The sequence below is a fragment of the Apus apus genome, chromosome 7, assembly GCF_020740795.1.
Source record: "Apus apus isolate bApuApu2 chromosome 7, bApuApu2.pri.cur, whole genome shotgun sequence".
Classification (NCBI taxonomy): domain Eukaryota; kingdom Metazoa; phylum Chordata; class Aves; order Apodiformes; family Apodidae; genus Apus; species Apus apus.
The window spans coordinates 10,080,974-10,106,093 of NC_067288.1; the positions used below are offsets into that span (position 1 = coordinate 10,080,974).

General features: G+C 37.7%; 1 protein-coding gene across 2 annotated transcripts in view; it reads left to right on the forward strand.

Annotated features, from left to right (window-relative positions):
* Positions 1-25,120, forward strand: part of VAV3 (vav guanine nucleotide exchange factor 3) — a 155,566-nt gene that overhangs the window by 37,325 nt on the left and 93,121 nt on the right. For both annotated transcript variants that reach the window (XM_051624781.1, XM_051624783.1), the window contains exons 3-5: positions 20,040-20,098; positions 20,968-21,033; positions 23,887-23,995. In XM_051624781.1, coding sequence (XP_051480741.1) covers positions 20,040-20,098; positions 20,968-21,033; positions 23,887-23,995 — 234 coding nt within the window. The remainder of the gene's footprint in view (positions 1-20,039; positions 20,099-20,967; positions 21,034-23,886; positions 23,996-25,120) is intronic.

Here is a 25,120-nt window from a genome sequence, read left to right on the forward strand (position 1 = left end):
CTCCTCTCTTTTTCTTGGAATGATTTCAAATATCTAAACTTCTCTTTTACTGAAGATATCTTCTAGCCTCTCTCTCTCTCTCTCTCTCTCTTTTTATAAATGTGAGTTTAAAAGACTATTGAAGGTTGTCTCTGCTAACTCTCCACTAGAGAGACTTGGGCCACTTGTGAACTCTACCTGGAGAGGTATAAGCTGCAAGATAGGGAAATGGTGTTTTAAAGTGTCACTTATGCAGTGTTGGGCTTTCCTGTGAAGAGTGAGTCAAGCAAGTTGTAATTGTTGTCCAAGACCATCTGCTAATGGCCTTGTGGGGCCAAACCTGGGAGATGTTGGCATGCTGGTGATTTTTCTGCTCAGTGTGTAGAGTCTTTCTGCAGGCAAGGGGGAGAGACCACCTGCTAGTTGATTATGGCTGGTAGTTCTCCTCTATAAAGCAGAAGTATAATCAAGTGAAAAGTCCCAAAAAACAACAATGTCTTTTCCAACACTAGTTGCTGCTTCTTTGTAAATGTTAATAATTCAGGGTTTGTATAGCCTGAAGAGTGCTTAGGTAGTTAGGTGGTAATTTCATTGACTGCTTTTTCTGTTCAGTTTCAGCAGCAGGAACAAGGTTTGAGTATTTCATAAAAAGGAAATAGGTAGGAGTTAATGAGAAATGTTTACAAAATGTGTTAGAGGGCTTTTACTTAACATGCTGATGACAAATCTAGAGAGGTGTTTGCTAATAAAGAATTGTGTTCTGCTGTTTTTCATTCTGACACAGTGATTGTATTATGAATAAATGTCAGATGCACAGCCACTGCATAACTTTGAAATAGCTTAGTAATAGAAAAATAAGCCAGGAGAGTGTATTTCAACATAGTTATAAATCTGAAAAGCTTATATTGTTTGTAGGTGATTGAGATTATAAATACTATCTTGCTGGAAAAATTAGTGCATCTTTCTCTGCAAACACTAAGTGTATTTAGGGAGATGGCTTTTTCTTCTGGTTAGAACATGTTACAGTAGAAATGATGGATCCTAAATGTTTTTAACTGTGAAGCATGACCTGAGATTTATTTGGAGAAGTCTATTAAACAGATTGTTTGCATTTTCATGGCTTTCTGCATGGGATTTTGAAGGTGAAATGTTAGTGGTTGAAAATGGAGGATTTCATTTCCAAAATAACCATTCAATAATTAAATAATTCAGTGTAAAATGTTATAATGAATGTATTAGCTGATAAACTTGGGAACCTGTTTAAAACTGGTTATATATAATGGCAGTTGCTGGGTAGAAAGTAATAGTATAGAATAAATTAGAAGTATTATCAAATAAAATTATTAACAAAAATGAAATTACACACTTCAGCTACTGCTAACCAGTATAAGTAAATAAGTTTTTAGATTTCACCCAATTACAGTTTAAAACTGTGATAAGCCAGCATAGGTCTCAAGACCTGCCTATGAAGAGTCTTTGATATGAAGCAGCAACAGAGGTGCACTGCGCAAGCTAGTGTGGTGCTGAGGAAGCTGGGAAAAGTATATGATTTGAATTTTTGGAAGGTGCTATACCAAGAATGTTTTATATGCAAATGTTAACGTTAATAAAATACCCAAATTAAACAGAGTTGCATTTAGGTCTGAATATATTTTTAATGGAAACCTATTTTGTTCTCTGAAGATGTAAGGGATGCTTGACAGAACTCCTTAAGAAAACCAATTGAGGGCTAGTTCTCATAAATATATTCTCCAAAAATCAACTTCAAGGTACTGAAAGGCTGAAAGTGTTTCTAAAATAGAACTGATTTGAGAAAGAATACCAGTGACACTCTGGAAGCACATGGTGTGTGTTTCCTGCAGTGGATAATTGATACTAAGTAATTCAGTGCACAGTGTGATCCAGATTTTACCAAAATATGTAAATGACTTACAGGAGGATTTACTGCTGTGCCCCTCCAGGGGAGTAGAGCAAAAACATGATTGTAGGTCATTGTTGGGTTGGGGACTTCTCCACAATTTCCCTTCCACCCTTCCTGAGGGTAAGCTGTTGTCTGAAACTCACAGTGCAGTTTAAAGCATCAAGCAGAGATGCTGTTGATCTCGCAGTGACTCAGTAAAATACTAGGTAGCCTTTTCCTCCCCCAGTGCTAGGTGGAAAAAGGAATAATCTTCCTGAATGGTATGAGGCATAGCAGTAGCTGTATGCTCTCTGACTGCTGTACCTGAACATACCTTGGGAGTTGCTTATGGGTTTTGGGAGATGACTAGGAGGTGACATCACCCAGCACCTCACAGAAGATTTGCAATGTAAAACATAACATTAGGAAGGGAAACAATGTCAACGGCAGCCACTGTCCAAACAGTTGGCTCTACTTGTTTTCTAAATATTATTACTATCAAAGTCCTGATAAGAGGTTGTAGTTTACATGTGGTGTGATCATCCCAAACAATGTATTCTTGCCTTGAAAAACTGTCCCTTCAAAAGCAATGGAACAAGGAGTTAAGACCATAGTTTTAATTATTAATTAATTTATTTATTTTTAACCTGAAACTTTTCTTTTACATGCTTTTCTCACTTGGCTAGATAATGAATAGGAAATTTGATTGCTGTTTGAAACAAATGGCTAGCCAGGAATAGCTATGCATGTGTCTCTTGAGATCACTTTCTTTTGCATTTGAGGTATTTCCTTGGCTTCTGCAATTTCTTATTATTAAACCTCTTGATCACCAGTGGTTTATTTGAAAAGTACAAAATACATAGACATCTTTTTAGATTTAAGCACTTGTATATATTGCCAGCCTTTCTTAACTTATTCTAATATGCTAAATATTGTTGAGTGACATAGTTCTGGGTTTATTTTGAGACAGAGTTTTAATGTATTTTGACTTCAGAGGAGGAGGACCTCCCTTAGAGTTTTTAGGTAGCTAAAAAGAAAGGCTGGCCAACCTGAGTACCCTGCATAGTATTGTCATCTGTAGGACAGATGACAGTCTGTGTAATCTGTGGGAAACAATCTGGGTGTTAGAAAAGAGCCTTGTTGTGAGTCTTAAAATATTAGCTCAGTGGAGTTAATGAAAGTTCTTAAACCACCTGATTAGAAATGTTGTCATACCATTTTCAAACTGATGAGGTCTACATTTTTGTATATGCTAACTTGGAGGCTTGATGAGGACTTGATAAAAGATGTTTTCTTTGCAGTTGCATATTTTGTGGCAAAAAATGTTTCAAAGCATGATTATTATATTTTAATTAGAAAACAAACAGGTTTTTCCTGGCCAAATGAGTAAAACGCTGCTTGAAATTAGTATAAGTACTTTTTATTTATAATATTAAGACTCTTTAGCATATGGTTTGGGATTGGAAAAAGTGGATTCTAGACTAGGCATCTGATGTTAAATAAATACAAATTCCTATATTGTCTTACTTTCTACAGACATTTTTCTTACAAAATTAAAATGGAATGTGAATTTAAGATTATTTTTTTTTTTCAGAACATAGGAAAGACAAAGTAATTTTCTAGCAAGCATTAGATAATATAATCCAAAACTTAGTGAAAGAGCTCAAATAGTAGGAACTTAAGCATAACATGCACTTTGATTTTGAACTTTTACAGAATATTTCACATTTACATTTTGGTTTTTTTGATGGAGATTTGCCACCCACAGGTGGGTGGCATAAATTTGGAATCTGTAGGAGCCACAACCAGTCTGATTTTACATCCTACTTTTGTATGTATTATTAATTAGAGTAACCATTGGTTCAGCAGAGTTAAGCATGCTGATGCTGGATGTGGGGTTAAATGGGAGCTTATGAGAACGTCTCTATTCAAATTGCGGAGCTTTTACATGTTTCCTTATGTCTGTTTCTTTTGTGAAAGTGAGTAATCCACCTGTGCCTGAGATAGTCTCCTAAACACTAGGAAAAGGTGCTGCGTACGAACTTTGCACTATCAAAGCAGTAACATACCAAGTAGTAGCACGTGTCTCCCCCATGGTACAAGTTCAGAAGTGTGGGACATGTGTAGGATAAAATGTTTTCATGCTTTCCTGTTTAGGGTTTCCCCGGGATTTCTTAAAATTAGTTGGTTTTAAGGTTATACAGATGGTATGTTAGTGGTCCTTATTAAAGTGAAGAGGAAGAATTCTGAGGGATGAGACATGGCGAAGTGGTGAAGTGGGAGAGCAGAGACAGCAGACTGCTCTGACTGCTCCTGCAGGATCTGCACTGCAGAGATGCTCGTTTCCTTCCTCCATGCTTGTCTTTTGGTGCTAGTTGGTGTTCTCCCTTGCTCTAGTCTTACACCTGAGGAATACATAATCTCTATCACCATTTCTACTTAATCATACTCTCATCACATAACGTTTAAACTCATTTTCCCTGGTTAGTTACTATTTGCTGTTCATCACTGCCTTGTCTCCTTCACTGCCTTCATTCTTCGCTTCTCTTATCTCTTTGCTTTGCAGTCTAGTGTACATCCCCCTCCCTAATAAGTGTTTTGGGCCTTTTCAATTTCTGCATTTCAGGTTTTTTTCTGCAGTTTTGTCTCTTGGCTTTTGCTGGGAGACTTGTCCTGTTATTTAAATACATCCTGGAATTTTTCTGCGTAACAGGTAAGTACTCACTACTTGCAGAGGGAGAACTCTAGTTCTATGGAAATCCTGCAATTCAACTACTTTTCCTCTTTGTTTGTTTGTTAGAACTTAGTACAAGGGTGTCTTCTCTCATTTTGGTTGTGTAAAGTTTTCAAGTGTGGTTTTGCTTGCTGTGTCTTGCATGTAGTTCAGAGCATATTTTTTATATGTTGAATAGCACAGTGAGATAAATACTCGGTGTTGTCTGGCACCAGCAGACCTCTGGAAAGGAAATTCATAGCACTGATGTTCTGATAAAGTTTTATGTCCTCTGCCTAAACAAAAAAGAACCCCAAAGCTCTTGAAGTTGCATTGAAAGAACTTAAAATTTTGACACAAACAAGTTGTTCAATAAATTTACTTTAAATTTTTTATATTTGCAAGTAATAAAATATGTTTACTTCCATTTGGAATGACTCAAAAGGGTGTTTTATGTCAGGTTTTTCTTGGACTATGTTTCTCTCTCAATTTTTAAGAGTTGACATAAATTAGTATGTTATGCAATAGTGGGGTGCTTAATGTACTGATTTCTATAACAAATATTGACCAATGTATGCATATATGAACTACTGTGATCTCTCAAGAGGTCAGAAATTTGGACTTGCACCAGATTTACTTTTCCTGAGTTTCTCAGAGTTCATTTATCGAATTCTAAGATACAGTTACTGATTCATTATTTAAAACTAAGTTAGAAGACATGGAATCCAAGAGAAGGTTTTAGCTTTCCATTTCTAATCAAAACTCACAAATGTGGTCAAAAACTGCTCCTGGTGTTTGAATACAGAAAATTGAATTTGTGCCATAGAAAATAAGGCAATATAAAGTACCTTAGTGGTGGCACTTTTAAGAAGCCTGCATTATGAATTCTAGAAGCTGATCAAGATCTTCCCAGGGAAAACACTACCTAGAGCAAGAAAGTCTTCTGGCAGCTCATAGCTTTGGGCTGAACGAAGAGTGCAATGCAAGGCAGAGAAGTGTGGTGTGCTCTATGGTAAGCTTTTGCTTTTATGGGGCATGTCTGCTTGTGTGTGTGCTTGCAGAAGCAGAGACTCCATGTAGTGCTGGCAGTCTGAGTTGTCTGAGGCATATAGTGGAAAAAAAGCATGAAAAGTGGCAGTGGGGAGTGGGGGCGTGTGTTGAAACCAGAGACATAGTTAATGATGTACCACCTTTTCTTAGTGTAAAACTTCCATCTCAAGTTAGGCTGCAGGGCCATTGCAGTGACTCAAGTTACTTAAATTCTCCCTTTGCATGGAGAAAACCACAGCTTGGCTGTTCAAACCCTGAAGTTGTGATGGGAAGAACCTGGCTTTTTTCACTCATGCTGCTGGTGTGAGTATCTTCTGCTGCAGCAGCTCCCACCAGCATCTGCTGCCCTTCTCCGTGCTGCTCTTGCTGATCTTTTGTCCACTAGCAAGTGTCTGGGCAGTGCTGGGGGCTGGAGATGTGCAGAAGGGTCTCATAAAGTTAGTGAGTGTTACTGTTCAGGGCCAGTATGGTTTCAAATCTCTGCCTAGCTCAGAGGAGACAAATAGAGTGCTTAAGATATTTGCTCATTTTTGTAGAAGCTAGTTGGAATTCTACTGCATTGGTTGTTTTTTTTTTATTTGTGCCTAATGTTGTAGATACATCTTGATACTAAAAGACAGATCTTCAGCTCCTAATGTTGAAGTAGGTGGAGTATGTGGAAGTAAGCCAACTGGGAATGTACCTTGGATGTTCCCAGTTATGGCTGAGAGAAAAATACGTGTTCTATTTAGGAGCATGAAATACGAGTTAGTGAGCATGAGCTTTTTTTTCTTAGTAGGTATATTTTTCTGGGAGACGTGAAAGATGCTTTGTTATGTTGCTCTGTTGAGAAAGAAAATCCAAAATGTTTTCAAGGGGTTTACCAGAAATGGGAAGTGAAGATGAAGCCGGGTGCTGGTTTGGAGGCAGCTGTTTTCATAACCATTTGAGAGAAAATATTGCTTTTGCCAAGCAAAAATAAAGAAAACTCATGAAGAAGTTGAGGTGCCTTCTATGCTAAGTCATGAAAATATTTTTTTAAAAATTCAGTCCGCTAATATAGTGAGAAATATACCCTTTAATTGATAGTAGCTAGTAGATGAAGCTACTCACTTAAACTTACTAACATTAGATCTTGTTCTGCTATTTGTACGACACTGAAAATGATTTGCTCAGAAAAAATGAAACTGATTGTTTAGGTAGGTATGGTATCGAAGGATCTTACGTTTCCTGGTATGCTTGCAAGTGCAGAGCTCTGCGTATGCAGGGGAATTCAGCTATGAATTTGTTTCATAATGTCAGGTAAAATGTTAAAAGCAAGGTAACAGAGTAACACAAAGCATTGTGACTTGGTACTGTTGTATCAAAGCTGCTTGGCTGATAAAAAAGCATCTGACAGAGAGCCTCAGATGGCTGGAAATTGATCCACGTTAGTTGGCTTGGCAGGCTTAATTCTTAAGGGAAAAATCCCCTTGCTGTGAAGCTTCTCTCAGTCAGAGGAACTGTGAACTATCAAGGCAGTGAATTCTGTCAGAAGCCCTTTTTGCTTGCCTGCTCTGTTAGACATGAATAAGTTTCAGTAGACCTCCAAAGATGGAGGCCAAGTGGTGCATGTTCACAATGTCACAGACACTGGGATAGAAAAGTATGTCAGTAATCAAAAATCCACTGAAAAATTAAACTTCTGCCATTTCCTGACTTGTCTTATAGATGTGTAGCACTGGATTTTGTCCAATAACTAAACCTTCACCTTAATATAAAATATTTATCATTTGTTGTAATGCAGGTCTTAAAAACTTTTCCCCATAGTCTACAGTACAAGTGATACAAATAAGAGTGATTTTCATGGTTGCTATTCTTGACCAGCAGTAAAAACTTTTGAAAAGTTAAATCTAACTTCAGAGCAGATGCTGATGTCTGTACCTTGTACTGGCTCACCCACATACTTCACAAAATCTACCTTGCGAGTGGCTATGTATGCTGCGCATACATCAGCTACAGTGTTAAAACTAATAAATAAGGTTCATGTGGATATTTTTGTTCCTTTTTGTGGAAAACATGAACCAGCTTTTTTGGAAACAAACGACCAGTGAGGGAACTGTGACATTCTTTGTTCTCATTTTAGATTTCAATTGCTTTTCAGGTTTTGTTTCAGTTTTCTTGTTTCCTGGTTTTTGAGATGACATTTTTGTCATCGCAGTCCCCTTCAGAAACTGACAGCATTACTTTCCTAGAATGGGATTTTTCCTCTTCCTTCAGTGCCCTATCCTCTCTCCTTGAACCTTCTTTCCTGTATCTTTCTCCAGTTGACATCTCTCATCTTAACCAAAACTTGTCTGTCCAAACCCACCAACTTCACTGCTGTTAGAAGATTACATTTAATGCATCTGCCTCAATTAGGCATTGCTTTATTTCACGGTTTTTACTGCACTCTCATCTCTGAAGCTACTATTTTTGGTACGAATGCAGCAAGGGAATTTCTGTGCAGTTGGAAATATCTGTGAGCAGTAAAATTAGTCTTTGCCAAGTGAAAAGAGAGACAGTTTTAAGAAACACTGTAGTTATGGTGTGTTGAAAACTACAAGCACTAGTGCTTAACAAGTTACTTTAGATTTTTGGCATTGAGACTGTTTCAGTCACTTTGTTTAGCATTCATCAACTTGTGCATATTTTAACTCATCTCCATTTAAGACTTGAATTTTGATATAAAGCATGGAGAAGGTAGAGGCATAGCTCAAGTTGGGTTGCTGTTTGACATAGACTATAACTTCAGAACGTGCTCCCAACTTGTGCATATAGTGAAGTTTGTGTGTTTTGTTGCGGATCTGAAGAAAGGTTTAGACATTTGATTCCCCCCCTCCACGGCAGTTGACCCATGAAAATTTAACTCTTTCCCACAAACATTGCCTTTCAATAAGACCATAATACCTATGAGAAACGACTAGGAGAAGATTGATATCATGTAAGGTTTATGTTTCATATTGTATGTTAGATAAAACCAGGGTGCTTATGCAAGGTCTGTTCATTGCAATATATTTTTTCCCCAGTTTTATCTCCCCAAGATGACTGTGCATTTACTGCAGAAGCTGCAGGAGCCTGATATTGATAAAGCACAGCCTGTTCTGGTAGCTTATTCTTGTCTAGGACAAAGAATGGCTTTCATCATTACTGATAGTGAGTTATCTAGGTGCATTTGCTCACCTGCAGGTGATCTTGCATTTTTTCATTGTTAGATCTTTGCTGAGATGGACTGTAGTGGGACTGAATAACACTGTGGGTATTGTGTTTGGTTTTGACACACCATATTGGACTGAGATGTCCAACTCATTGATGTGAAGAGTTCAAGTAAACTTTTATGTGATATTGGTGGTTTTGTCATGAATAATCAGGCCTGAAATCAGGCTCACACAAAAGTTTCATAACCAGATGTTATGAATCCCAGATGTGTTCAGTTCCATGTCATTTCACAAATGCTATTAAGTATGATTCCACACAAAATATTTGGAAAGGCCTATAAACCCTATGGAGTAAAAGTAAGGTATAGTTCCGTGTACTCTAAGAGGCAATATTAATGTCAGAACTTGCTGCTCTTTTGTCACGCTAGCATACCTGTTGGTGTGGCTGAGCTGGGAATAAGCAGAGGAGCTCATCTATCCTCTAGAATAACATCTGAAGAAATCAGTCGCTCCCTTTCTCTCTGTGTATCAATTCTCTGACATTAATTCATGAGAAGACCACGCTAACAGTTGGGTTAACACAGCTAAGACAGTAGCAAGCTTCACCACAGGGCAGAAACAAGTAGATGAAGAGCATGAGGCGGAAGAGAGAGAGAGAGAAATCTGAAGCCAATAGTTCTGGTGAAAGCCCAGGCGACATCTTAATGTTAAATATGACTAAATGGCTAGTGATAGCTATCTGTGGTTTGGTCGTCTTTGTCACAGTATCTACATCTAAAATACACAGCATGATCCCTATCACGTACTTGAACTTGACATTGTCTTTTAAATCTCTAGACAAGTGAAAACTGAAGAACAACTCCTCATCAGAAAGACGTATTTTAGAAGTCTCATAACATTGTTAGATAAATTATAAAGAAATTTGATACCTCTCTGCAATTTAGGTCTGGTGCTACAGTTCTTAGCTTAGTGTCAGACATGTTGGCTGCCCTGTGTCTTCAGATAATTGGTACAACAGAAGAATGAAGCATTCTTCAAAACAGTACTCAGCATTTTCTTCTTGTAAAAGAAACAGTGTGCCTGAAACACCACAGCTGTATTACAGTATCCATAGGAGCACACCCCACGCACTGTTTCCCCCCATGATAGAAAGAGTTACAGCAAATATTATTTTCCTTAACTAGAGTGTAGAGTGCCTAAGAAGTACCTCTATTTTATATCTGGCTGGGGAGAAGGACTTGGGGCAGGGCAGGCCAGGGATGCAGAGTTATTGTGAGATCTATTTCTGACTCTTAAGTTTTTTAATAATATGGGCATAACACCTAATAGAATGTTATGCCTGGTACAGAGATGAGGAGTTTTTGATCTTCTGCAATTATCCTCATGCTCAAATACTTTTTATTTTGTTTTGCTTTTATTCAAATACATTTGTCTTTTACAGTGTTAATAGGTGGTTGGCTTGGGAAAAAAAGAGACCTAAATAGATGTATGTTTCAGATAAAAATTTAAATGAAAAAATTAGCAATTTTAAGTGAGCTACCCTTAAGTGTCTTGTTTGACTGTCTCTTCTGTCTACTGACTGTTTGTTTAGATGGTAAGCTCTCTGAAGTCTGGCTGGCTTAATTTTGTCATAGGCAGCATAAGGACAGCATCAATGTCAGTACTAAGACTATAAGCTGTCAATCAGACACTGACTAGTACAGAGGTTGTATTTCGTAGGTTACCATAATGAAGCACAAATATACTACGAATATTTTATTTAAAAAAAAACAAAACAAAACCAAAACCAAACAAAAACGGAACAGGGAGGAATCCTACTTTCCCATGGTTCTGCGGTGGCAGTTTTGGAAGTGCAGTAATCTTTCTAAGCGTAAAGGTATAGACCTAGATACTGGTACAATCTGCAAGCTGCTGCATGTTCAAGGGAACAAAGTGAGAGAATAATGAAGCTGTAGCAAATAAAAGAGCGAGTTGCCTGCTCTCATTAATTTTGTAATTTTCAGTATAAGCATCCAGCTCAAGGAGAATTAGGTACGAACAATGTGACATAAATCTTGCTTTATGTTTTCCTTAAGTACAGTGCTATAGTTTTAATCGTTAAACTATAACTGTAAACTGAACTATAACTGTAGTTAATAGTTTTTAATTTTTTTAATCTAAATTAACAGATGATTATGGAGAAAATGAAACCTCTGTTCTTTCAAGGTTTCTGTAATAGAAGTTTATAGTATTACCATTCCCATTGCAGGATGTCTTCTCATGTATCCTTTTTTTGTCCTTTTTTATGATTTTTAAAATAGGAGTAGAAGGCAGTGAGAGTAAAAGTCAGTTATGCCATCGTGTGTACTGTGTATCTTCTTTTAGTGTTAAAAGTAAGTGCAATGCTTTTCTGATGGACTGATTCAATCCCTCGTCTCTTCTGGTACAGAAGAGAGACAGATCTCTAGTGTGAGGTTTGAAGGTAGCCTTGGGCTTTTGTAAGCCACTGTGAGGAGCTGAAGGGTAATTGCATCAAAGAGAACAGCTCACTTCCCTTTGCACTGCCCACTGTAGCAGGGGAAATTTTCTTCTCACAGAGAATAAGGGTACATACAGTGTGTGTTTAGCTCTAATAAATATCTTTATCTTCAGTGATTGTGTACTGGAGCAAATTCAGTTCTCAGTTCCACTGTGACTTGGTACCATTCAGCAAAGCCACACTGCAGCTGAATTTACAGTGATTGGTTAAAATCAGTTCAGAACATGGAGGGGCATGGGAATGACTGGTTTGCTCGAGACAGGAAGAGGAAGGCCCTCCTCTGCTTGTAGCAGAAGAGAGGAAGGGAAGCTCCGTTGCTCAGTCTCCTCTGAATATCCTTTTTGCTAATAGCAAAATTGACCAGAAGTCTGTTTTAATATTAAAGTAAAATAATACAGTGGAAGTGAAGAAACCACATGTCACTTAAACTCCAGGGTGCGTACCTAAAATGATACTTGAGATGCAATCAATAACAAATATGAAAGCACTAGTTTCCTTCTAAAACGTTTGTATGCTAATTATAAACATCCAAGGTCAAGAGCACCCAAAATGAATACGTAGTGTACAAATTGGTGGTTGCACTAAGAACAGTGTAAACAGAAATGTAGCTTTGAAAAACCCACAGTATTGATTTTTCCTCCCCCCATTCCTATTTTAAAAAAAACCTGTTAAAAATCTGAACACCCTTGATAGTCTCACTGTTATGTCATTAAGAAGTATAAAATGGATGCTTAAATTTAGGAGAAAGATTGATTATATTAAAATGTGCTGTTCAAAATACAGGAGAAAGTTGTTTGTCCTTGATTGTGTAGTGTTATGAAACATATAAAATATGGTAGAAAACTGTGGTATCATCAATAATAGTGTTTACCAAGTATTGAAAATGAGCACTTGTTCAAAGCAAAGTACAGTTGGAAGATGCTGTTTGTAGGTATAGGTTATATATAGGTTCTCGTGATAAAGTTTATTATGAGGGGAACTAGAATGATTTAACAGGGTCTAGGTTTTGCAGTACTGTCCTAAGCATATCCTTTTATATTCCTTTGCTCTCTATGTAAGACCTGAAATGTAATAAATGCATCAGCAAGTACAAAATCCTATTTAATTCACCATCTTTTACAAGGATAGTATGCTTGAAGGCAGTCTGCACTCATGCCATTATCTGCAATGTTCAAGTGCTCTGTTTCTGTCACAGTGCTGCGTAAGGTGGTTGTTCTTTCAGCAACATGTTAAAAAAGCAACCAACTCTAAATTTAAATCCCCTGAAGGCATGCTGAGGGCTGGAAGGTATTCACAGAACCCAAACCACAAGCTGCAGACAGGAAGCGACTGCTAGAACTCCCTCCCCATGCTTGCTTTGGGGAAGACTCTCGGCCTTTCGGACAAAATGAACCGAGAGACTAAAAGAAGTGTGCTTCTTGTGCAATTTGGGCTTTCTCAGTTCCTTATAAGAGCAGAGTAGCCTTTTGGAGTAGCCTTGTCACTGACCTGAAGTTTGAAAAAATTGAATTCAAGCACAACTTCTGTTTAATGTGTATATGTTGTAGTCCTATAATAATATGACAATATCTGCCAGTCTCACTATTCCAGTTTAGGAGTTGGTGTGATCAGAGGTATCAATCCCTATTGAAGGACTGAAATGTTGAAAATGTTAGTGCATGAAATGGGAGGAGGAGGAGCTTGGCTAGTGAAGGGTCCAACCTGCCAGTTGCTGTTGTTGGAAACTACAGTTATGCTTTTGTTTTACCTACTATCCTAGGGAAAAATTCTGTGGATACTTTTATGTTATGTAAAGTTAGGTCATCAAGTTTTGTTTGGTATAATGTGAAAACAAACAACAGAACTCTTCAGTTTTCGAAATTTCTTACTTAATGTCAGATGTAAAAGGGTAAAATATGCTCATTTTTCATGTATCCTTTTGGACATTAGGTCATCTCTTCTTATCTTTCAGGGTGGTTTTTAAAAATTATGTTACTCTAGCTCTGCTTGCCTTCTTGCTGCCAAACTGCACTCCTTCCCACCTCTCCTGTTTACGAGGCTTTGGAGAAATGTTGCATCTTTCATAGCTGTTGATTTCCCAGGGCTTTTGAAGCCCCAGCAGTTTGCATCTCTGTAGTTAGCTTATCTACAAACCTAAAGAGAACACACAGGAGGTTTTTTGTCTTGGCTTTTTTTTTTTTTTTTTTTTTTTTTTTTTTTGTGTCTGGAGAAAAACATTTCCTGCCAGTTTATCCGTGGAGACAATGGATACAAGATGCCCTTCCCTAAGGCAATGCATATCTGGGTATGGTATCCCCTACCCAGGCCGGAGAGCTTGGAGGTTTTGGTGCCCAGAGCCAGCTCGGCTTCCCCCCAGCTGTAGGACAGCACCTCTGAGGTCGCAGCTGGGGCGTGGTGTTCAGAGGGAACGCGCTTTGGTTGCCAAAACCAGCTTTTACGGCAGTCGTGTTACCCTTGCTCCCTCTGCATAAAAGCATTTGACACCTGGTTTCAAAATGTTCGTCAGAGTTGCTGGCAGGCTTCTGTCAAGTCACAAAAACCTTGGCTTGGGTTTGTGAATTTCTCTGCCACCGTTCCTTGGGGCTTTTGGGCTATTTTTCTTGCTGCTACTATGCCAGCACTAAGCCCTGGTGGGGAGAGAAAGGTGGAGTAGTCCTCAGGTGTATTTCCTGAAGATGTAGTTCAGTGCAAATGAAAGAATGGACACGGACAATGAGAAGTGGCTGAGTTGGGGTAGCTGAAGGTGATGTAAGTGAGGAAACACATCCTGCAGCTGGTGATTACCCCGTGGAAAGTAAATGTATTACTTTCCTTTGGACTGCAGCTATCAGTGCTGTATGCCTAAAGCTTGGATTTCATAAATGTGTAATAAAACCAGGCTGTTACATTTCTGCCTGCTGGAAGTCTGCATGCTGTTGTGTTCCTAAGGACATGTTGCTGTGGATCCCAAGGCTGTAAATTGTCTTTCACATCTTTCTGTCTGTGTTGCTTCAGTACAATGTATGCCATGGTACTATTATGTAGAGGCATATTTGCAGAGCTGGCATTTAAAATTTGATGTTTGTTTTTAAGGGCCTGTTAGAGGTGTCACTATATGAAACAAAGGGTTTGATTTTAGGCATCTCTTCCCCCTCCCCTCCTTCCCTTTTTAATGAGTTTTCATTCATTTTGCCTTTTTATAACAGCTCTTATCCTTTCTCCTTCCTTAGAGGCTTGTGATTTGATTAAAACTAACCTGAACCGACACAGAATGCTAACACTTATGATACCAGAACAAGGCAGGTGGAGAGAAATAATTTGAACTTCTGAACACCTTTTGCTTGTAATAATATACTCATTAGATCAGCAGCTGTGTAATCACCCTGGAGTTGTCTGGCTATACATACCCTTTTTCACATCTGTCACCCCACTTAAATGCAAATGTAAATGTAACGGTTCCTAGAGGTCTTCTGGCTCAAAAGGTAGTGCTGCATTATGGTAAAATATTAAGATATGTTTTCCCCCTGCATCTTCTGTGCCTGTTTAACTGCAGAGTAGCAAATGATAAACCTTCTTTCTTAATACAAATAATTTGAGAAGTATAGCAGTTCCATCTTACCTCTGAGTGACATTCAAAATTATAATTGCTCTTTATCTTTTGTCTTCCTCTCTCTGTCTTTCCCCAACCTGGTGTACGAGTGAAAACAGTGTAATGAAAACTCACTCAGAATATGACTGTGAGTAGCAGTTTTTGGCTTTGAAGTATCCTGGATATGGAACAATTGGAATTGGAGTCATAAGGGTCTTACTGATGCAGAGTGTATGTTTTCTCTAGGAACATAGGATTTCTACTTGCTTTAGGTATTTTTATTTCATAATCTGCCCAGAGCTCTGAGCAGTGTATGTGTATATCCAGGTAATTAATATGTGCACACATATATATATCTCAAGACTCCCTACCTTTCAGTGCTTACGCATGTATCAAAAAGTAGGTTGGTATTGAAAATATTTTTCATCCACAAATAAGTGCTTTTGTGTTATGCTAATCTGTTTCCATGTATTTGCTAAATAAATGTGTTTCGGGAGGGAGGAGGGAGGAAGTAAAGCTAAGTTTTTGACAAAATGCAACACTCCAGTACTAAGCTAGATGCCCAGATTTTGAAGAAAGACTTGAAAGGTAATATTGTTAATTCTTTGTGACTTTTACTGTGTCATAGAAAAACGTATCCTGATTGAAGTAAATACATGGAAACAACTGTTTAGAAGATCTAACGCTCAAGTGAGTCTTTCTAGGCTTTATTGGCATGAACTATGAAACTGTTGCCATCAAGATTTGTTAATCACTTCATATTTTCAGTTTAAGTAAACATCAGGACTACAAATATGGGTCTAGTCCTGACAGTAGCTGTCAATAGCAAGGAAATGTTGCCTATTTATGGAGACAGTGAGTTGTAAAATGATTTACTTTTGTTTCCTTAAATGTGGAAAAAATACTTTTAAAATGTACTTTGTTCTTGAGCTGCATGATTTGTTAAGTTCATTTTTAAGAAACAAGATGAAAAAGTGACCCCCACCGAAATACTTAATAAGGCATGTTTTAAACTCAGAAACACTACTGTTGTGGAAAGAAGTAAAATAGTCCCTCTAGTGTACTGCTGCTATAAGTATGCATAGGAATATCTGCTGTGATTTACGGAAGGGTATGGCTGCAGGAAGTTGCAAAATAATGTTTCAGCAAGGGAGATGAAAGGGCTTACATAACCTGGAGAGTCTGACCTACAACAGTTAAGTCAAGTGAAACAAAAACAAGTACTAAGACAAGAAAAATCTGCTGTTCGATTAATTAATGAAGTTAAGAAGTTAATGTGTAGTACAAGACCGTTGCTCTTGCCAGCAGAGCCACTGGCTGGGATGCAGGCTGAGGAGCACTTCCTCTTGCAGGGCTGTAGATTTGAATTTCATGTTGTATTTTGCATAAACTAGCTATATACTGAACAGCTGACTAGAATGTCCACATCATCTTGGAGCAAGTGTGGCTTTGATGTGAGTTCTAAAGAGTTGCTTAACCTCTGATGGCATTAGTCAGTGCAAAGGAGCTACACTGAAGCAGGTGCAGGTGGGACTTCCTTTTATGCCTGAAAGTCTCTTGCTAACACCTCCCGATTTCAGATTGGCTACCCGAGAGTCCTAGAGTTACTGAGGTTTCCAGCATGAAGGGATGTAGTTGTTACAGGATGTTATGGAGTAGAACTGTTCCTTTTTTCATGTGTAGGAGCTAGTCAGAGTATAAAAACGACTCTTTACTTGGTATGTAGCTTTCACTGCCTGTTCCTGGTAACGGCGTATCTGCTAAGGCCCTGCAGCCTTTTACACAGTGGTTGCAGAGCAGTGCCAGCCATGGCAGCCCTGTTGCTCTGGACTTTGTACAAGCAAGGAGTGCTACTTCTGCACTTAAACTAAGATCCAGTTTAACATAATTCCAAGCTACAGGAGTGTCTGTCTGAGTCCTTGCTGTGGAAGAGAACCAGGCAATCATTTAGGGTTAAATGGGTAAAGTGGATTAAAGCTCGCTGAAAGCAAGAGAGCAAGGCAAAAATGGCACACAAAAAGCATTAAATTGAATGTTACGGATTTTCATGTGCATGGTGCACTGTAATTTGGGAGGTCATAATTGCACTAGATTATAGCTTCCCTCATGTCAACTGTATAGGGCTTCAAACTACAAATGTTCTGAAAAATTTGAGTCCTCCTTTGTAAGTTTGTTGAAAAATAGACTTTTTGCTTGGTTTAGGTTAGTTGTTTTTATGACTATCTATTGAAATTCTAGCTGTTTTTCTGACAAATCAGCCCATACATAACTGCAACCTTCCTCGTGGATATAGGAAGAGAAGAACTCCTAAGAGTTCCTGCAGTGGCTCAGAACCAAAGAAGTGAAATTTCAATGTGGAAGAAGAATCTTTCTTTGCCCCATTTCATGTTGGAGCAAATACATGTGCATGATGTTGAAATAGTGTGTTGACTGGAAGTGGTAGTTTCATGGATGATGACTTTGTGTGAGTATTCCTGACCTTTTCTCAGAATTCTCTAAGGAAATCATGGCAGCAAGAACAAGATCCCTCAGTGGAAACCATTCTGATTCTTGACAGAGCTCTCTTTTAAGCTGTGTGATCAATAGGCAAGTGTTACCTTTTATTCTGTGGAAGTTGTCTGTTTTCATTTTTTAATTTTTATCTTAAATATATGCTGCAGTGGTTAATGGTCTCTAGTTCTTAATTGTTTTGTTCTCAAATAGAAGAATAGTGATCTCTGCCCATTTGTGATGCCAGTGTGGCCGTGCTTTATCATGTACTTCTGGAAAGTGCAGGGTGTCTCTGAGATATTGACAGCTGTTAGGATCATTACCATTTTCTTAGAGGATTACCCAGTGTTCAGTTTTTGGTGGAAATCTGCCTGTTGGCTTCCTAGCATGTTAATTTTCCCTTCATGGAGTGAGAGACCTTTGTTCTGAGAACAGTGAAAGTTATTAGTTATGTTCTGTTTTCTCTAGTCATGTTTTCTCAGTGTGTTTTTTCTCTAGTCTGGTTTTCTCAGTGTTTTTTTTTTTTTTTTTTTTTTTTTAAAAAAAAACACCTTAAATGAAGGTTTCATTTAAGTTACTGCAAAGATTTTTCTGTTCTTAATTTGTAAGTCTTGCTTTTGTTTGTATGTGTTTGTTTGATAGCTGTAAATTCTAACTTGGTGATACATTTTGAGAATAACCTTTGCTAGTTGTCTTCCTGTAATTATTCTTTATAGTTATTATTATTATTTTTTAATTATTATTATTTTTCTTTTTGGTACAGATCTTTTTCGTGTTACCCTGAGCAACCAGAGCTAGCTGAAAGAGTAAGCCATGCTTACATAAGAGATTACCGCTAAGGAAAGGGTTTGATGGGGTGGAGTAGCTTGCAAAAGACTTTGTGTGCTGGGAAATAACATGTAAAAAAAAGGAAAGGGATATTTAATTCACCAGAATTACCCCCTTCTGTTCTGATAATCATTAAAGCTTTTGTCCTGTGATTTTACCAGTGTTCACCCATCTGTCAGGACTGTTGATTTTTGCTGGCTATTGAATTTTTTTTAACTTCCCACAGTGTCTTGTCTCAGGTGGCTCAGCCACTGCAGTCCTGGGAGTTTCACAGGTGTGCAGAGGCAGGTTCTTGTCTGGTACAGAAAGCAGAACTCCCCTGAAACTCCCCTTTTTGATCTTTTGACTAATGTGAAATAGTTTTTAATTAACTTAATAGTTAACTTAAATTATATTCACAATTTCCAAAACTTACTCTAGGCTGCGTTGCAGTTCTTTTGTTCATAGTGGAATTAATGTGCCTGCAACGTTGGTTATGTTCATAGCATATTTATTTGTTTTTATTATTCTTTGACTTTTCTGTAAGGCAAAACCAGATCTTCTGTGACATTAATTTTCACAGCAGTTATATGAACCCACAATATTCCTTTTACAGGAACAACATAACTTAGTTTGTTCTGAATTCTGCTCATCTGCCTATGGGACCTGATTCACTTTGGAGGCTTTCTAACTTCACTTTAAGTTCTGTAGTTGGTGGCTATTCTCTGTGGTTTTTATTTTGCCCTTCTATGTAAATATGTTATTGTCCTTCCTTTGCGAGGTGTACTTTTAACTCTGTTTTATGCTCAGGTTAGTCTTGTAATTAGAACTTCAAAAATAAACTATTTGAATTGTAGAGATTGTTCCCAAATGCCCATGGAATGTGTAATTGCTATACTGAATTTTGATACTACTGATAAAAACCTTCTTTGGAAATTTCACTTCAGCTAAATACGGTTTTTAACTTCTTGGAAGTTCAGGGGAAACTTGTCATCAGAAGTATGGACGTTAAGACAGGGTGTCAGTTTGGCTCTTTTTGTCTCTCTATAAAATAAGACTTGCCAATCTGATATTGCTCAAAATAAGAAAAAATATTTGAGAGGGAGAGGGCGTGCTGGGCAGAGTGCAGGTTGGTCTTGTATTTTGACAGATGACACCAAAGGAACTCCATGTATGTGACCACGTATACATGTATTCTATGCTCCCTAGTGTTTTTCCTCTTTTATTGTGTAACTTTGAGCTCTTGAAGGAGTTATTTTCTTAGAATGAGATCTTCCAGACTTCTGTTGTCTTCTGAAAAATAAAGTTTATGGGCTCAAACTTGCAACTTTTAAAACTATTTTACTAGTAAGAATTACTTTTCATTTGCAAGCCAGTTCTGGAAAGATTTGGCATTTGGCTCCCTCTTCTGGCTGGTGTTTGGAAAAGCTCAAATTAATACTTGACATTTTCTTTCGGGAGCTACAGTAGTAAGTATTCAGTGCAGTCTGTAGGATAAAATTTGTTTACAGTTGCATCCAGATTCAATTGAAAAATGAATGTGTAATTTCTGACATATATGACTTGGTTTTAAATCCATTTAAGTTGGCTTTTATTTGTGCTAAAATGTGTATAAAAGGGATTTCCTTTTTCTTCTCTTGGTGCTCCCAACACATCCCCCCGTACTAAAGCACTGAAGACCAGCTCGTGGGAAATCTGTGGAATTTCAGTGCACTCACTGTTTGCCACAGCCAGATCTTATGTCTGTTTGTATCATTCGATGTTAAATGGTGTTGCTGAGAATTAAATATTAGAGAAAAAAAATGTTTTATTACTTCTCTTCTGCAACTAATGATGGTTTCCATTTCTTTCTTCTCCAGGTGATAGAAACACTTTCAAAACTCTCTCGCACTCCTATTGCAATTGGCACAGGAATCAGGTATGTTGCTGCCCTAGTCAATAGTGGGAATAGTGCCTCTTGCACGATGCTCCTTGGAAAAATCCTTAGAGGCAATATAGGCAGTGCCCCATAGTAAGAACTTCTCTAGTTGAAAACCACATTGCCTAGTGGACAGCTACTCAAGGCTCTGGACCTCTGAGGAGCTCTGAAGAGTATCTTCTGCCTCTGTCATGCCTTCTGATGTGCCTGAGCTACATTTACTTCTCATGCTGAAACATGAGGTGAACAAATGAGCAGTTAGAATTACAGCTCAGTGTGATAATTGTGACACATGAATTTGAAGTCAGACCAAGCAGTACTAATCTATGTCAACACAAATGGCTTTCTCTTCTCTCTTCCTTCTAAAAATGAGCAACACTGCTCATGTTAGTGAGAGTCTCAGTTTCAAAAAGAAACCAAGAAAACCCAACCAAACCTAACCTGTTGAAATATGATTGTGGCCTGTGAGAGAAGGTGAAAGATTTCATGCTTAATTTTCCATAATTTTGAATTTTCTGATTCAGCAGTCTTATTATACATTAATGGATGAGTTTTTCGAAACATAGACAAAATTCGCTAGCCAGTCTTGTAAGCCATGTCCAGTGCTAAAATGAGTTAATACTCTTAGTTGGAAACCTGACTGTGATGGGTATTGGTGGTGATTTATATTCCCATCCTGTAGGGTTTTTAGTTATATTAAGTATCATGAAGTAATAAATAGAAGTCTAAAAGCATGTATACTGTGCATTAGAGAAAGAAGGGAAAATACAACATCTACAGTAATCTATGTGAACATTTTAGAAAACAAACAGAAGCCCACTATGTGATTAGTGTGCTGTCTATAATTCATGCTATTTATCTTTCTATAGGCCCTTCCCTACAGAAGAAAGCATTGATGATGAAGATGTCTACAAAGGTCTTCCTGATTTAATAGAGTATGTTGTGAACCTTTAGTTAAATTAAAGCTTTTGGCTTTCATTAGCATGTTATTAGTGATTTGATGTTATAGAACACATAGTTTTAATGAGAATGGGATATTTATTTGATTTTAAAAGATTTTATTAGCCGTTATGCTGATCAGGAAGAATTAATTATGAAAGCTTATTTGAATACTTGTAATAGACTTCTATAAGTAAGGAAGCATGGCTCATAGGGGGTGCTGGTCAGAAGTAAATTATGAATCCATTTTAAAATTATCTGCCTGCATTATGAGAATGCTTTCATAGAGTTAGGATAACAGTTGTAAGGGACCCAAGAAAATTGTCTAGAACTTGCAAAGAAAATGTCTATTTGAATTGTAATTCAAGTGGATCTTTCCCTGAAGTCAACAAAATCCTTCGTATGAGTGCAAATGAATGAACCTGCTCTAGCAGGGGGTTGGACTCCAGAGGTCCCTTCCAACCCCTAACATTCTGTGATTCTGTGATTTACCTCTCTGGTGTTTGCAGGATTATTAATTATTACATATTTTCACATAGGCTTTGAGGTGCAAGTAAGATAGACTTGAACATACTATACAGTTTTGTGTGGTAGACTGCAGTTTTGTTTTGCAGACTGCTAAAATGAATACATCTGGGCATAAAAGAACTGTCAGGAAGAACTACTCTTGTATCGTATGGCTGGGATCTCTCAAGATCCGTTAGGAATCATATTGGATAAGTCCTAGGATCGGAGCTCACTGTTCCAAAGCTCAAAGTTCCCCATTGCTAACCTCACTAGTGGCCATCTGGCTCCACCTTGGCTCTGGCCACATTGTATGTTACTTGCTGCCATGTGGTGAACTAGCTGCTGTTCACACCATGGATTTGGTTTTTACTGCCTATAAAGAAGGGAAACCCAGCCATTGTTGGTATTGGCCAACTTATCACCTTCCCTGCAATTGTCCCTTCCCCACCTTGTCTCTTGCAGCTGGCTTTCTTAGAGCTGCTTTTCACTCTGTGTAGCTGAACAGGTAGAAGGCAGGAATTGCAGACTCCTCTGAGACCCAAGTGGGCTAGAGATGTCTGCATCTCTTGGATGTGGTGCAATTAGCGCTGTTTGAAAATCATGTTTTTATCAGTTCTTAAATAGTATACACATTTAGTACTTGGAGACAGCCTTTAATTAAAAAAAGTTAATAAATCACACAAAAAATTGAGATTCATAGCTATTCTTTAGCCTAAAATTACAAATATTATTAGCTGAAATGTGATAATTACCTGCTATCTTAATTGTGGAGAAAGGAATTCAAGAAGTACTCTCTTAACGTTAACTGGCATTTTTGTTTCTTATTACAAATGGCACACAACTTTTAGTTTCTCTTAATTAGTAGGTGTATTTGACTAAAATTTATTTAATTGTCCCTAAGTTTAAATGGTGTCTAATGAATTTAGCATCAATTTAAGGCTTTCTGTCAGAAGAGCTGTAGTAGTTGGATGTTTCTACCCTTACTCTGCGTTTTTGCCAGCTTTTGTTCCCTGGAGCATAGGTGGTAAAATGGAGTGTGTCTGTGCTGCATCTGACACAGCAGGTAGTGTTAAATGCAAGCACATCATCGTCACTGGCCAAGCCAAAATGTTGACATGAAATGAAATTAAAAAGACTAACCTGGAGCACCTGAGCTTTCTAGCTCTCCTGGGGCATGATATCTGTTTGAAATAGAAGTGGTGTGAGCAATTTCTTTCTTCTGTTGAATCTCCTAATATATTTTTAAAACACTTTATTGAAAATTCTTACGCTTACTTACTTTATTCTTTTGACGTTCTTGATTATTTTTTTAAAAGGTACATATTTAATGTTTCTGTATATAGTCCTGACTATAGATGTAATGATTTTATCTGGCATTTCTAAGTAGTTCCATGTCCAGCTGTTTTGGCAGCAATTCTTACTGATTTTGATTTCTTTGAAATCATTAGTCACTGCCACTATAGCTTCTTGTGTCCTATTCTTGAGTAGTGAAGAACCACTCAGAGAAGTAGCTGTTCTTCCTAGCTCTATTAGGCAGTTCCCCCATTTGCTATTTACTGTGAAGAATTTATCTGAAGCATGTTCTATCAAGTGTCTATATTATTATGACTGGACTACTTAAAATAGATTATGATCTTTAGCATCTCTTCCAACCCACACTATTCCATGATTCTATGATTCAGTTTCTTTTAGAGTTCTTTTTTAGGCATACCCTAAGAAACATTGTGGTGGTGTCGGTCATAGGCTGGACTTGATGATCTTAAAGGTCTTTTCTAGCTTTGGTAATTCTGTGATTCTATGAGTGAAAGGGAAATGATGGGCTTAATATGGGCATAGTGCACAGTAGGCAAAACTCCAGAAGGACTGACTCTAATGAAGCTTGGTTAGCTGAGGGTGGAGTTGAGCACTGACTGTACTGCGGGATTTCTGTAGTCTGGGTACTAGGAGGACACTTCTTGTGCATACTCTGTTTTGTTGAACTGTGGATGTTGATTTGAGAGTTTGCTTTTTTTCTTTTCTGGGTAGCTGAAGTTTGCCATGAGGTGATCAAGATAGTTACCGTGTGGAGGTACAGACTCCCAGCTGCTGGCTCTGCAGTCTTTAGTGTATTTTGCCCCAGAGAATCAATTCTTGAGGCAGGCAGGAGACCTTGCATCCCAGTGTGGTGGGATGTCAGGCAGTAAGAAGAGTCAGCTCTTAATGAGGTTTTTTCCATTCAATAGTTCTATTAATTAATCTGTTAGTTTACTGCAGAAGTCTTTTCCTATGTGGAGTGGTCCCTTACAGAACTGATGGTAATTTGCCTGTCCTGCACAGCATTTTTAATCGTATTTTCCTTTCAGTGAAACTGGTGTTGATGAAGATGAGGAGTTGTATGATTGCGTCTATGGAGAAGATGAAGGTGGGGAGGTTTATGAAGACTTAATGAAAAATGAAGCAGCACAGCAACCTGTACGTTTTCCAATTCCTAGTAACTTTTGAATAATAGCAGTTATATTTTTGCAAGTTAATATTTGTGACATTCTCTTTATAGCTAGTTTCACTGAAACTTCACTCATGCTCATTTGCATCTGTACCAGTCACATGCAGTGCCTTACTCCCTGTGTAAGACTTTGCAGGCTGTTTTGGCAGAGTCCAATGTTGACTATGGTAATTTTTTGAAGGAAATGTAATTTTTAAAGGGAATGCAATCATCACTTATTTTGTTACTCTGATCTTGTTTTGAGTTTTTATTTTATACTGAAACTCAAAATGCACTAAGTTTTGGGTTTCACAAAAGGAGTGTGGGTGGCTCTTTTTTTTTTCTTCAACTGTTTTAACAGTTGGTGGTCTCTGGCAGCTGGGAGTGTGGAAACTTTCATTCTTTCCTGTCACTCTTGAATATCTGTGTTTCTAATCTGTCTGATTAATACAGCAATCAGAGCCTTCACATTCTAATTTTAGTTGCATCTTAGCCTTGATACTTCAAATAGAACAGACTTGTACTTGTTTCTTATAAAAAGTAAATGAAAATTAAAAACATGGTACAGCAAAAAGGTTTTTTCCGCAACGTGTCATGAATGGAGACATTACAATTATTTTGTTGTGACAGCTTCCTTTAATGTGATAATTATTTCTGGTTTGTGATTATTTCCTCTCAGGTTTAGACATATACTGCATGTTAACATGATTTTGCGCAGTTGTCTCATTTGAACCCTGTGTGAGAACTCCTTACACATGAAATATCTAGCACATGACAATCTTAAAGTAGATTTTCAGAAGAACTCAATGCTTTTCAGAGTCTCCAGTAGCAGCTAAAATGTCTTACATCTCTCTCATCCTTGATTTTTTCATCATTATCTTGTGACATAAATGGTTTCACAAAATTTTCTCTAGCAGTAGCTGACTTTCAAAGGCATTTTTTTCTTATTTGTACTGGTATTCACATACTGCTTATTTCCTCATGCCTTTTGTTTGTTGCACTCAAATTCTATAAATTTGTGGTACAGATAGAAAAGTAACACATAAATTTCTGCCAAAAGTGCCTATGTGAACAAACTGTTTGGATCAGCACAAAACTGAAGTGAATGGTTTTAA